We start from the raw sequence: 15,530 nt of genomic DNA, 5'->3' as shown, positions 1-15,530 counted from the left end.
TATTCACAACGAAATTTCTGAGTTCTTAACCAGTCAAAATTAGATGGAATGAATTACAGTAAACATTAACAAGTCAGACTAAATATTGTACTTAAAATTGTTTTTAAGATGATTTTTGAACGAACCGCATGGTATATTTAAAGTATGATAATTGTCAAAAGATCCCGCTGATAGTACCCCCTACCCCCTAATCCCCCCTCCTCCTTCTTCAGCCTCCGAGCGAATTCTTTAGTCTTGATTAGTATAAGAGAGACAACTTAATAATTGTATTACTTTAGGTATAACGAATTATTATAATCTGAAGCATTGTTTTGCCAAAACACATCAGCCTCACAAACAAAATTGATTAAAAGAAATATAGCTTTGCAGTAATGACCACTCATTAGTTTTCCGTCTAACTCTAGCTCATGATCCAAGCTCTCCTACAAATCACCATACAATTCTCACAGCTGACGGAAAGTTCTGCTGTGGTACAGCCTCAGTATATTCACTATGTTTTAATTAAATGACTGTGAAAACTTTACTGGTCTTAGGCGCAAACAAAATTATATCCAACAACTTTCAGATATCTCAACCACGTCAGATTTGCAAATATCTCGTTAGGTAGTTCTGAAATTTTGTTCTCTGACAATCTCCTATGGAGAAACAAATTGGATCACTTAAATCTACAGTTTTAACCTTAAAATCATCAAACAATACATCATGAGTATTGTATATTTGAACATGATAGTTTCACCTTTTCTATCAAGAACATTTTTTTGTTGTCGAAGCCAGAAACGGTAGCTTTGCGGAAAAAGAAACTCCGACCCAGCAATTCCAATGGAAGACATGAAAAAAAAAATGAATGAAAATAATAAAAAAATAAAACTGAAAATAAACTTTCACACCCCTTTTATTCCCTTCCCCCAAAATGGCGTCCTTTGCGCTGAGGTCGTTACCTTTTGAAGCGCACAATTCTTGGTTTTATTATTATTATTATTATTATTATTATTATTATTATTATTATTATTATTATTATTATTATTATTATTATTATTATTATCATCATCATTATCGGAGACAATCAGTGCTGGTGTTCCTCGACGGGCAGCAAATCGCCTCAAAGCTCGAGTGAATGCTTCTGCTGACAGACTTTCTACAAGTTCTAAATGCAATGCTCTCGTCACGCAACATGAAAATAGCGCAATGTAGGCCTTCGTCATATTCCCAGTCTGTGTCTTAACGTAAAATAGCCCCGCGAAACCAACACCTACCTTTGAAAACGGGGGTGCCTCTGTAACGCGAAATTCTGGCAGCGCTGCGCTACACGGTGCGCCATACGCCTTCCCTTCTAGTTTTTTGCAGAGAACACATTTATTGAAGACCTTCTTCACGCATTGCCGACCTTTAGGAACCCAAAACTTTGACCCCAACTCTGCGAGGGCCCCTCTCACTCCGACGTGAAGCACTCTTTCGTGACATTCTTCTATCGTCTTATTCGTGTAAATGTGGTCTTTTGGGAGGATAATTGGTCTCTGTGCGTCCGGCTCCAAATCCGAGTTTCCTAACCTTCCCACACATCTTAATACTCCACCAATTTCTTCCAAACCTAAGACCTTTTTCAAACTCAAAAAATCCTTCTGGCGCTTCAAATCTAATTGCACCGCCTCGATCCATTTGTTTTCGGCGACGATCAATTCTTCTTTAGACAACTCACCTTCTGTTTTCGTGCTTCCTGGCTTTGAATTTTGAATAAAACGCAACACCCAGGCAGTCACTCGTAATAACTTTCTCAACCTACCTTGCCGATCGATGTCCACCACTTTTGGTGGACTTTGTGTGTCTACAATCATCACGGTTGCTGTCTTTTTTTACTCTTCTTGGCTTTCTGTTGTACAAGTGACGACTTGGTTTGTGGGCCAACAGCTCTCTTCTTTGCACAGCCATGGAGGTCCTTTCCACCACAGCTCATCATCTTTCAGCTTTGAACTGAACGCTCCTCTTGATCCAATGTCAGCTGGGTTTTCTTCTCCTGGGCAGTGTCTCCACTCTTCTTTGTTTGAAAGCCTGAGAATCTCATTCACTCGGTGTCTAACAAACTGTTTCCACTCCCCCGTCCTGAATCCAGCATATTGCCGTCTTGCTATCTAACCAATATCTAGTGCCGGTCAGACTCACCTGTGCTTTTAAGGCTTTCTTTACCGTGCTCATTAATTGGGCCAAAATTCTTGCTGACATAAGTTCCAGAGTACTCCAGACGGGGAATAGTCAGTACCTTCAACGGTGCCACTCTCGACCTTGTTGTCAACAATCTCGTATAAACCCCATCATGTGTGTGACAGACAAAGTATACAACAGCACAATACGCTCTATTACTCGCATCTCCAAAACCATGCAAGTAACACTCAAGCACCTCCTGTTTGGGGACATCATATACGCACCTACTGACTGAGATCCCCCTGACCTTAGACAAATCCGCAATCCATTCGCGCCATTTCTTTTCGGTTTTGCTTTCGAGTTTGTCATCCCAGCCTAGATTATCGCGGCACAGCTCTTGAAACAACATATTTATGCAGACAATGACTGGACTAAAAATCCCAAGGCCAGGGGGTCAAACATGCTGGCTAAAATGCTGAGCAAACTTCGCTTAGTCGGTTGAATCTCTTGCGCTTTCGCTACGATCTTCTCGAAACTAAAACAGATGAGATCACTTTCACAATCCCATGGGAGACCTAAAACCTTTGGGCAACTCTTGCTTATTTCCGAACCTAGCGTGAGCTTCGCGTACGTTTCCTCTTCGTTTGTCACGCTCTCATCTGCGGTTTTGTGATTCTCATCTTAAGCAATCAGACCTCTCAACACCTCGTCATTCGTTTTCCACTTGCGCAATTTGAAACCACCACGTGCTAGCCTATCTTTGGAGCCTTTGTACAGAGTAAATGCCTTACCTGTGTCGTCTTTTCCGGTCACTAAGTCATCTACATAGAAGCTCTCGACAAGTTAATGTTTACTGTAATTCATTCCATCTAATTGTGACTGGTTAAGAACTCAGAGAGGATGAAGGTAAGAGAGGTAATCCCCCATATACGCCCTATCCCCATCGTAATCCCTCTGAAGTTATTTTTAGAAGGTATCGATTTTCTCGAGGATAATGTTACCTCGCGCGTTACGTGTCTTTCACCGTTTTCAATTGCACAACGGCTAATCACAATCATACACTTCCATAAAAAAAATTGTTTCTCGCGTAACTTCCAACGAATCTCTAACACGTGATTTGAAAGCTAATAGAACGTAGATTTTAATGTCCGAGGAGATTTTAAACTTACTGTGACAAAAATAATTAAATTTTCGTGCCGCGGTTGTGATCTTTATACTCGTCTGTTCAATCGCGGCTTCAATTCAAATGCAATGTAACACTCTTGTATGAAAAAGCTTAGATTTGTTTCTCGCCTTTCTTTTAAAGAATCTCTTGGCTACATGCGTGATTAGAAAGCTAATGGAATGTAGATTTCAATGACCAAAGGGATTTGAACTCAGTGAGATAAAAATATCAAAATTCGTGCTGAGGTTGTGATGTTTAGACTCGTCTGTTCAATCGCGGCTTCAATTCAAATGTAATGTAAACACTCTTGCAAAAAAAAAGTGTCGTGTATTACATGAAGTAGCAACCTAGGCCGAGATTATTATGGGATGAGAGTAATAAAGAGAGCACATGGTTGACTAGTTGTGTGTCTTTCTCTGGGCTAGTTTCACGGCTAGCATTCCTCTAATTTATGTATTAAGAGGATACGACATTGGCGACGAGGATAAGTACGGCACAAGATGTCTTCGAGCGAAAATGGCGTTTCAAATTCGATTCCTAAGTTCGATTGTCACTCGGATCCAGCCACGTTGGGACCACGATGGAAGCGATGGTTAACTTCTTTTGAACTGTTCGCGGATGGCAAAGGTCTTATTATCACCGAGGGTACAAATGCAGCCACGAAACAACGGAGAAGAGCTATGTTACTCCATTTCGCAGGCCCCGATGTACAAGAAATCTTCTCTACTCTCGCGGACACCGGCGAAGCAACCGATTACGCAGCAGCTGTAACAGCGTTGAATAGGTATTTTCTTCCTAAAGTCAACTCTGCTTTCGCTCGCCAGAAATTTCATCGACTCCAACAAAAGGAAGGTGAGACTGTTTTGCAGTTTGTAACTCGATTAAGGAAAGAAGGAAAGGACTGCAATTTTGGTGCAGACTTTGACAACCAGTTAAGAGACGCTGTCCTGTGCAAATGTAGGTCAGACTATGTGAGACGTAAATTGCTTGAGGAAAGGGAAGAGCTAACCCTTGCCCGTACGTTAGCACTCGCAGAACAGTGTGAAAGTGTAGAGCACCAAATGTCTCAGCTCAGTATGAGTGAACCGAGTAAAGTAGATGCAAACAGGGTTTATGAGAAAGCTGGGAGACCCAAGAGTAAACAAAGGAGTAAAGGGAACAAGGGCAGAGAAATTCATTGCTATCGTTGTGGGTCAACTGGTCATCTGGGCGGAGATTCAAAATGCCCTGCTAGAGGCCAAACTTGTAGAAAATGTAAAGGGAAAGACCATTTTGCTAGTGTCTGCAAAACCAAAACAAAGAAACCAGGAGTTAACCAAATCCAAGAAGAACCACAAGCCAGTGGGGAGCAAGTTGATTATGCTTTCAGAGTTACGGATAGAGTCCAGTCAAACATGCTTAAGTTGTCTGTAGGTGGGGTAGAATTAGAGATGCTGGTGGACTCTGGAGCCACCAATAACATTGTTGATGAAGAAACTTGGGAGCAATTGAAAGCTAAAAGGATTAAGTGCAAGTCTGAAGCTGCCCCTGTTGACAGGAAACTATATGCTTATGCATCTAACAAGCCCCTCCCAGTAAAAGGTCGTTTTACCTGTGAAGTGGTGGTTGGCCAAGGGAAAGCTCAAGCTGAATTCCTAGTTATTAAAGGAAAGGGAGTACCACTCCTTGGCAAGGATACTGCAATGAAGCTGGGTGTGTTGAAAATAGGTGTCGACATCGCTACGGTTGTTGAAACCAAGCAGATACTGCAGCAAAAATTCCCAGAAGTGTTTGGTGGAATTGGAAAGCTGAAATCTAAACAAGTCACATTACACATAGATCCAGCAGTGAAACCAGTAGCCCAGCCGCTGAGGCGAATTCCCTTCAATTTGCAAGATAAGGTGGAGAGAAAGGTTCAAGAATTGTTAGACTGTGACATCATAGAAGAGGTCGATGGGCCAACGCCATGGGTGAACCCAGTAATAATCATTCCGAAGGCGGACGGTGATATTCGTCTCTGCATTGATATGAGGAGAGCAAATGAAGCAATAATACGGGGTCGATACCCCATACCAACCGTAGATGAGTTGCTGCACAACATGAATGGCTCCAAAGTTTTTAGCAAGTTAGATTTAAAGTGGGGATATCATCAGCTGGAACTTAGTCCCGAGTCACGCCAGATAACCACCTTTGTGACACACAAAGGCTTGTACAGGTATAAGCGCCTTTTGTTTGGTGTGAGTTCAGCAAGTGAGCAGTACCAACATGAGATATCTACCGCCTTGGCTGGAATAGAGGGAGTCGACAATATCTCTGACGACATCATTGTACATGGCCCAGACCAGACAACTCATGACCAGCGCCTTCACAAAACTATGCAACGTCTCAGACAGCATGGTTTGACCCTCAATGTTGACAAATGCCTGTTCAACGTGGACAGATTGGTTTTTATGGGCATTCTCCTCTCTGAAAAAGGAATTGGCCCAACAGAGGAAAGAGTAAGAGCTCTGCAGGAGACAAGAGAGCCAACGACGGTTAGCGAAGTACGAAGCTTCCTGGGATTGGCTAACTACAGCAGCAGATTTATTCCTCATTTTGCCACACTCTCAGAACCACTGAGGCAACTAACCAGGAAAGATGTCCCATTCCATTTTGGAGCTGAGCAAAAAGCTGCTTTTGAGTCATTGAAGCAAAGCATGGCTGAAGCAGGAACACTCGCATACTTCGACAAGAATGCACCAAGCAAAGTCATCGCAGACGCGAGTCCTGTTGGCCTTGGAGCCGTGTTAGTGCAAAGCCAGGATGGAGTACGGGTGCCAATTTGCTATGCAAGCCGCAGCCTCACAGAGTGTGAACGCAAATACTCCCAAACTGAAAAGGAGGCCCTTGCTCTTGTTTGGGCATGCGAGAGATTCCATGCATACATCTATGGAATGAGGTTTGATCTGGTAACCGACCACAAACCGTTGGAAGTCATCTATGGTCCCCGTTCCAAACCTTCAGCCCGAATTGAACGATGGGTAATCCGTCTACAACCGTACAACTTCCGCATTGTGTATGCTCCAGGGCAAAGCAACATAGCTGACCCTCTCTCCCGTTTGCTAAGTCGGAACAAAGCAACGAGTTATGAACATGGAGCAGAAGAATATGTCCGATTTGCAGCCATCAGTGCTACACCCGCAGCCCTAACTACAAGAGAAGTTGAAGAAGCATCTGCAGTGGACGAAGAGTTGATAGCTCTGAGAGAAGCAGTTAAAACTGGTCGATTTGAGAAATGCAAGGCTTATTCACCAGCTGCAGGTGAACTGTGTGTGATCGGGCAACTAGTCCTAAGAGGTACCCGTATTGTACTGCCAAGCAAGCTAAGGTCTCAAGCAATTGCCTTAGGCCATGAGGGACATTTGGGAATCGTAGGAACAAAGCAAAACTTGAGAAGCAAAGTATGGTGGCCTTGTATGGATAAGGCAGCAGAGAAATTTTGCAAGTCTTGTTATGGATGTCAACTGGTGACACGTCCAGACCCACCGGAGCCATTGAGGTCTACGACATTACCAGAGGGACCTTGGCAAGATCTGGCCATAGATCTTCTAGGACCACTCCCATCTGGACACTCGATACTAGTTGTTGTTGACTACTATAGCCGTTACTATGAGTATGCGATCATGACATCCACTACCACTGTGAAAGTAATCGACAACCTAGAAGAGATTTTCAGTCGCCACGGTCTTCCCACAACTATCAAGTCTGACAATGGACCACAGTTCCGCTCAGAAGAGTTTCGGGAGTACTGTAAGCAGAATGGAATTGTGCATCTCAAGACTACACCCAAATGGCCCCAGGCTAATGGAGAAGTTGAAAGGCAAAATTCCTCCTTAATGAAGAGAATTCGCATTGCTCAAGCTGAAAGGTTGGACTGGAAGAAGGAGTTAAGAAGATATGTGACCAAGTACCGAGGTATTGACCATGCAACTACCGGCAAAAGCCCTGCCGAACTGTTGTTCAATCGGAAGATAAAGGGAAAGCTGCCAGAACTACATGCTGATTATCGTCCAGATTTGGAAATCCGTGACAGGGATGCAGAGGTCAAAGCAAAGACCAAAGCGCATGCCGATAAGTTTATGAATGCGAGACCGTCTGATGTTCAAGTTGGTGACCAAGTACTTGTGAGGCAAGAGAAGAAGGATAAGTTCTCCACACCATTTAATCCATCACCATTCCAAGTTGTAAGCAAGACAGGCAACAGTGTCGTAGTAGAATCCCAGGGTGGGACCCAGTACTCAAGAAATACTTCCCATGTAAAGAAGTTTGTGTCAGAGACCCCTATGTCTGCAAGCAAAGCACCATCTGCTGTTCCAGGCGAATCTGCAGTAGGAGACACATCCTCAGTACCTACCACAATACCAAGTCAAGCTACATATGAATTGACACCAGTGGCACCCGCCACACCATCAAGTATACCTTTGACCAGGATTACACCATTAACACGAGCAAGTGTGAAGAATGAAAATGAGGCAGTTCCACTCCATAAGGATGTTGTAGTTGATCAAGCAACAGTGCCTAGTACCCCAGCAAGACCGAGTTATGAAAGACCTCAGAGACAGAGGACACTGCCACAGAAATACAAAGACTTTGTTATGGAATAGTGGACTAGTCACTTATGAGTTTACCAAGTCGTTAAAGCCAAAGACTAAGTATTTGTTAAGGACACTCATCGAGAGAAAAGATACTGTTTGAACTTACTAACCTTGTTAAGTCATTAGTTGCGTAAGAGTCTTCGTCTTTGAATTTCATTTAAATACGTTTTGTTTCTGATTAGGTTTAGAGGACTGTTACTCCTTGTTTCCTTTAAGAAAAGGAGGGATGTCGTGTATTACATGAAGTAGCAACCTAGGCCGAGATTATTATGGGATGAGAGTAATAAAGAGAGCACATGGTTGACTAGTTGTGTGTCTTTCTCTGGGCTAGTTTCACGGCTAGCATTCCTCTAATTTATGTATTAAGAGGATACGACAAAAAGCTAAGATTTGTTTCTCGCCTTTCTTTTAAAGAATGTCTTGGCTACATGCGTGATTAGAAAGCTAATGGAATGTAGATTTCAATGACCAAAGGGATTTGAACTCAGTGGGATAAAAATATCAAAATTCGTGCCGAGGTTGTGATGTTTATACTCGTCTGTTCAATCGCGGTTTTGACAGCTAAATGTAACACTTTCGCATGAAAAAAGATTTATTTCTCTCGTTTCTTCCAACAAATCTCTTAACTACATACGTGATTTAAAAGTAAATAGAACGTAGATTTCAATGACTGAAGGAATTTTGTACTCACTGCGATAAAAATATTAAAATTCTTGCTGGAGGTTGTGATGTTTATACTCGTCTGTTCAATCGCGGCTTTCAATGTTTCGACAGCTATTAAAATGTAACACTCTTGCATGAAAAAAGATTTGTTTCTCGCGTTTCTTCCAACGAATCTCTTAACTACACGCGTAATAAGAAAGCTAATGGAATGTACATTTCAATGACTAGAGAGATTTTGAACTCACTGAGATAAAAATATCAAAATTCTTGCTGGAGGTTGTGATGTTTATACTCGTCTGTTCAATCGCCGCTTTCATTGTTTCGACAGCTAAATGTAATACTCTTGCATGAAAAAAAAAAAAAAAGATTTGTTATCGCGTTTCTTCCAACGAATCTCTTAAACTACATACGTGATTAGAAAGTAAATAAAACGTAGATTTCAATGACTGTAGGGATTTTGTACTCACTGCGATAAAAATATCGAAATTCGTGCCTGGGTTGAGATATATGTATTTGTCTGTTCAATCACGGCTTTCAATTTTCGCCAGCTAATTGTATTGTAATATTCTTGCATTATTTCCGCACTGCTGGGCTCTAAAGGAAATCATACCGGAGAGATTCTTTTCCAATCTGCGTTGTCCAAATACAACCACTTTAAACTCGCATTCGCCCACGAAACATATGCAGGCAACGCTTTCTGTATGCATGTTCCGACATTTTGTTTTTAGATCAATTCGCGAAAGACGCGTAGCATTGCGTGGGAATCGGCTCAGCTGTCAATGTGGGTAAAATTCAGGATATATGATTGGCTATCACCTAACCCTCTTGGGACACTGGATCTCGCGGGAGATCTAAAAATAACTTCAGAGGTATTACGATGGAAATAGGGCCTATATGGGGGATTACCTCTCTTACCTTCATCCTCTCTTGCTCTCGATCATTCTTCTCACAAAGTCTGCGTCTTCATCTTTAAATTTGGAGATGTGATGCCTTAGCGTGGCATTCAAAAGGAATGGAGACGCGTTCAAACCGAACACTACACGACAAAACCGATACACAACCACCTTGCTTGTCGGATCGTACACGTCATCGAACCACAAAAACCGAAGGAAATCCCTGTCTTCCTTATCAACTTCGATGTTTAGAAACACCCTCTCGATGTCGCCTATGAGCGCCACTTGTTTTTCCCTGAACCTGATCAGAATATCGAATAACAACGGCGTAAGGGACGGTCCTTTATGTAAACAATCGTTCAGTGAGATGCCTTCCTTACCTGACTTCGCTGACGCGTCGTACACCACTCTCAACTTCGTTGTGGTCGCTTCTTTGCGTATGACATGCCAAATAAGGGATATAGTAAACTCCGTCTGACCTTTCTAATTCTACCACCCCCTACTGGGATCAAATGCATCCCAACTACCTCCCTGAGGCTGGAACCCATTGCTCTCTGTCCGAAGGTCACGGTGTTGACAGAAAGCCACTCTTTCCGGCGGGTTTCTTGGCGGAATTCATGGGCCACGCGCGAGGTAACAAACGACATATGGCTCGCGCTATCAAAAAGTACTCTTATTCGCGCGTTACCCTTCCCTGCTACTTGGGCTTGTGCCGTTTGTAACGCAACACTCCCTTCCGTTTCAATATGCATACTACTGCTAACCGCTTCTACAACATTACTAGGGTCTATCGCGGTTTCGGACGATCTACCCTCCCCTGGGGAGTCGGCACAACAAAGACACGAATGGTGCTTTCCCTTGCAAAACTTACAGTTAACGACAATCTTACAATCTTTAGATAAATGTCCCTTTCTAATACAATTAAAACACCTACCATATTTAAGTAACATTCGCTTACGTTCGCTGGCTTACGTGACCTTCTTGCATTCCTCATGCTTATGCCCGCCTAGGCAAAAAGCACAGTTCGTATCCTTTCCGGCATACATTGTCGTTTTTCGGCTGTCATCTCGAGGACTCCTCGCGGGTCGCGTGTTTTTGTTGTACTCCTCTCTGGGTTCGACTTCGCGTCCAAGGGTTTTAAGCAACTGTTCCAAATCCCAAGCGTGATGGTCCTCTCCTCTGGTGATGGTCAGTCAGCTGTTCTGGCGGTTTCTCCAGAAGAGAAGGCACCACGATGGCGGCGTACGTGTCTTGCTCCACGCCAAGCGCTTCGAGGGCGCGGTACTTGGTTTCCGCAAAGTGGTACATTTGTCTTAGCCGTTGCGTATCTCTCTCGCTGTAAATCGCGTCCACGTTCAACAGTTCCTTTATGTGCGCCCTCTGGATCGCACTCCTTTTCCCGTATCTTTTCTTTAGCAGGTCCGTCGCGGCTCCATAGTTTGCCGATGTTAGCGAAAATCCCACTATTGCTGATCGGGCCGGTCCAACTAATAGTCCTCGCAAGTAGGAGAACTTGTCAACTTCTGCCAACGTCTCGTTTTTGTCGATGGCGTTCTCAAAGGACTCCCAAAACTCCTGCTATTCGCTGATGTTTCCGCCGAACTCTCGTACTTCGAGCTTTGGTAATCTTGCTCGAACGGAGGAACTCTGTTGCTGGGGCGGATTCACTATCGGCGGACTTGGGCTTGGCTGAAAAACTAGCTCGGGTGCGTTCTGACTGGTCAAACGTTCATTGATTGCGGCCAATCTCGTTTTTATGTCGATCTTCATCTTGTTGCTTTCGTACAGTTCGGCAGTCAATTCTTCATCGGTTACTTTTTCGTCGGCCTCCATAATTTCAAGGATATCGTCACTTAAATTTGCATACTTGACAAGTTGTTCTTGGAGTGCCTCCTTCCATTGGGACAATTCATGCTTTCTTTCCTCGCTGTAGTTTTCGAGGCAAGCGTCAATCTCTGCCAAAAGCTGCTTCACGTAGCCTTTATGGCCTGATCTCGACTTCGTGTTTTGCTTCAACTCGCTCATCTTCAGGATCCGGCTCGAAGGACCAGGTGTTTCAGAACTTCTCGCTTGCGATAGAGAGAACTTCTGTACGTTGCCGGTTCGACAATCTTGGACTGTATACTTTCGTTTTAAAATGACTTTATTCTTCACACTTCGACGTTACACATTCTGCGATCTAACAATTCTGACTAAGTTAAGATTACAATTCTGCTTTTAATACCTACGGATATCCACACCCAGCCACGTGAATCCGGTGTTGTGGTTACAAAGTTTGATATCATAGTAAAGTTCGGTACATCACGTTCCACAAAGTTCGCGGTTACTAACTTCCTATTTCGTGGGCACATTTGACAATCTCAGAGATAATCCTTACATTAGTTTTACATGCGGTTTTACCTCTAATTACACGATTAAATAATCAAAGTTCAGCCTTCTTAGTTGCGGGACCGCAACGTTTCCTGACATTAAACGAATTTCCTTAAAACTAGCGAAACAATAGATTACTTGACCAACTGTTGAAGGTCACTAAAATATAACTCAAACAAACGTATCAAGGTAATTACTAAACAAGCGCTTCTTTCCCGACCTCTTCAAAGTAATAAGCTGAATCTCCTAAACCTTGATCGGTCCGGCTTTGTTGTAACAAAATCAAGTCAATTTCAACTGTTTGAGGTCGCACGACGTCACGCTTCAGTTTCAGTTTATTGTTTTTGCAATAAACTGTACAAATGCAAAAAGTTATTAATTATTTTTTATTTATTTTTTTTTTAATTTGCAAAACACAAAAACTGCTTACATTACTTACAATACAGATCTCTTACACCACTAACATTACAATAACTCTACTTTCAAGATACAACTTACATTACTTACATTACAATACTTACTCAACTTAAAATACGGTACAATGCTTATTCTACTTACATTACAGCACATTACATCATTTATTGACAAAATAATTTTTTCATCGGTTTCCACTTACTTAAAATTTTATCGTGATGAGAAAAGTCACGTGCAAATTTTTCAATATTGTAATGAAACTTAACGTAGCTCTGTACGCCAGCGAAGTCGGGTTCACGTCCCTCCATTTTGCATTTGTATATGAAAAACTTGACTACTAAAATAATACAATTAATCGCATTCTTATAAGGCATACAGTTTGTATAGCCCAAGAGAACAGATTCAAGAGAAAATTCTATTTCAATGTCTGTTACCGACCAGATCCAATTTGCGAGGGCGATCCAGAGGTGGGATATCCGGTCACAGTACCAAAATAGGTGCTCTATGGTTTCAGGTTTACTGTCACAAAAAAAGCAATTATCGTGATCCTTAATACCCATTTTCATTAACAATACATTTGTGGCAATAATTCTATGGAATATCCTATATTGAAAGCTTCTCAGCTTACTAGCACTCGTGCATAAGAAAGGGATACTGTAATAGGTAGACCAATCCTCGACAGGAGATGGTAGATATTTATTCCATTTACGCTGCACCTTAGTTGGCTGTATGGCAACCGATTTTCGCAAAGCGTCATAAGTAAAGCTGGTCACCTTTTTTGTCTTAAATAACCTATCTATATTTTGGGATTTGACCACAGGTAACCGTTTACCAAACTCTCTAATCTTTGACTTCCATGAACTTGGAATTGCGCACATAATACCATAAGCTTGTAAAAAGGTACAAGTTAGGCTAAACTTATTAATCAATTTGGTTGGTGACATAAAAATGCCGGATTCGTCTACAAGATCATTGACGTAACGTAAATCTTTTTTGTACCACGACTTATAAAACACAGGTTTATTTTCTATCTTAATGAAGACATTATTCCATAGTGGCTGTGACAGAAGGTCACCGGCTTCTACAGTTTCCTGAACATAATCTGCCCATGATTCAACTACATTCCTCCAGAAAGTATTTGTCCCAAAAGAGCAAGCCAGGCGTGATAATGATCTTTTGTTTAGTAACCAGACATCATTCCAGTAAAGGTGATCGGAAAGCAGGAGCCTTTTCCAGTCTGCCTGATAATTTACGTCCCACACTTTCTTAACCCAGGAGATCTTCAGAGCCTTGGCAAATGATCGAATATCGGTCATCTTCAATCCCCCATCATCTACATCATTAATGATTGTTTTCCTTGCTATTTTATCACTCTTTCCATCCCAGATAAAGGAGAAGAAGAGTGTTTCTAATTCTTTAAGAAAAAAGGCATTTGGAGTAGGAAGTGTTGTTAAGAGATGAACAAATTTAGATACTGCGAGAGACTTAATTACCTGTATTTTGCCCATGATACTCAAAAGTCTCCAGGACCACGAGTCTAAAAGTTTTCTGACCTCCTGTAGCTTTATTTTGTAATTGTACTCCACTATTTTCTGGGTTTCAACAAAAAACGTTATCCCTAGGATGTCAAAAGGTTCATTAAATACCCATGCTAAATTTTTCTCCGGAAGTAATATGACCTTCGAGAATCTCTTACTACCCAGCCATACCGCCTTAGTTTTTTCTACATTCACCTTCAGACCTGAGCACTCTCCAAAGAGCTCCAAGGTGTCTAGGCATTGGGAGAGTGAAGTTTCAGTTCCATCTAAAAGGAAAAAAGTGTCATCCGCATACTGTCCAAGTAAAAATTCTTCATTATCAACAGTGATGCCCTTAATTTGACCGTTTTGTTTTATTGCATCTGCGAGAAGTTCAGCACAAATAATAAAAAGGTATGGTGACAGGGGATCTCCCTGTCTAACACCTCTTGAGACCGAAAAAGAATTGGAGCAATGACCATTGTATAAAATGGAGCTATTAATATTTTTGTAAAAGGTTTTAACCCACCGCCTTATAGACTCTCCGAAATTAAAAAACTTTAAGGCTCCGTCAAGAAAGTTCCATTCTACTGAATCGAATGCTTTTTCAAAATCAATTAATAACAGTAAGCCCTCTTCGTTGTTAGAATTTAGTTTATCTATAATATCATAAATTAGCCTTGTGTTTTCGGCCATAGACCTGTTTTTTAAAAAGCCTTTTTGGGTGTGTGAAATGATGGATGGGAGAACCTTCTTAATACGATTTGCGACAACAGCTGAAGCTATTTTATAATCAACTCCAAGTAAAGATATCGGCCTCCAATTTTTCAGATAGAACTTTGTCTTATTTGGTTTAGGTAAGGTAGTTATAAGCGCGCTTCTCTGAGTGACCGACATTTCGCCAATGCTATATGAGAAATTAATTGAACGCACTAAATAATGGCTGAGGTCATTCCAAAAAAATTTATAAAATTCCACGGTAAAACCGTCCATCCCAGGACTTTTTCCATCACCCATAGCTTTTAGGACATCTAAACATTCTTTAGCAGAAATGTTACCCTCGCAAGAGTCCTTTTCTTCAGGAGTCAACTTCACCCTTATATTATCTTGATTGAAAAATGTGGCAGAATGATCAGCCCTGAATTCAGTTTTCCTGGAGGTATAAAGCTTTTCATAAAAACGCTCCTGCTCCCTAATTATATCTTTTTAGTCTGTGATTTCGGTAGCATCCTCTAAAACTAGCTTAGGAATTAATTTGTTTGTGTAATGTCTTTTCTCCAGATTCAAGAAGTATTTAGTGCTTTTTTCACCCCTAGTTATCCAATTAGCTTTTGACCTTATAACTATACCACGCATTTTATGCTCTCTCAGTTCTTGTAACTCATTCTGTTTTTGGGCGAGTTTCCTTTTGGTTGTTTCACAGGGAGATTCATTTAAACTCTGCTGAAGAAAATTTATTTCCTTTTCTAGAAAAATTTTCAGTCTTATTTTGCTCTTTTTTCTTCCATGCTGCATAAGAAATAGTTTTACCCCGAATTTGAAGCTTAAGTGTTTCAAACAAAAGTTGGTCATTAATGGAAAAAGTATGGGGCTGTGGATTTTCTATGTCACCATTAATTTTGTATTCATCCACAGTCTCATTTATACAATCCTTGACAAGTTTCACATATGCCGGATCTGACAGTAGAGAATTATTGAATTTCCAGAACCCTCTGCCCCTTTCCTGATGTGTAAAAATCATATTCATAACTACTAACGA

At 41.6% G+C, this 15,530-nt stretch overlaps 1 protein-coding gene and 1 pseudogene across 1 annotated transcript in view; both read right to left on the bottom strand.

Annotated features, from left to right (window-relative positions):
• Positions 1-529: 529 nt before the first annotated feature.
• The window catches only part of LOC146468836 (uncharacterized), a 71,312-nt gene continuing 56,311 nt past the window's right edge, over positions 530-15,530 (bottom strand). The window contains exon 5 of the mRNA XM_085124085.1: positions 530-635. Within this exon, the coding sequence (XP_084980211.1) occupies positions 530-635 (106 nt within the window). The remainder of the gene's footprint in view (positions 636-15,530) is intronic.
• Positions 9,966-11,733, bottom strand: LOC146468837 (uncharacterized; annotated as a pseudogene).

The sequence above is a fragment of the Pavona decussata genome, unplaced genomic scaffold (genome assembly GCF_977016875.1).
Source record: "Pavona decussata unplaced genomic scaffold, jaPavDecu1.1 SCAFFOLD_128, whole genome shotgun sequence".
In the NCBI taxonomy this organism is placed as follows: domain Eukaryota; kingdom Metazoa; phylum Cnidaria; class Anthozoa; order Scleractinia; family Agariciidae; genus Pavona; species Pavona decussata.
This window is presented reverse-complemented; position numbering and strand designations above follow the sequence as displayed.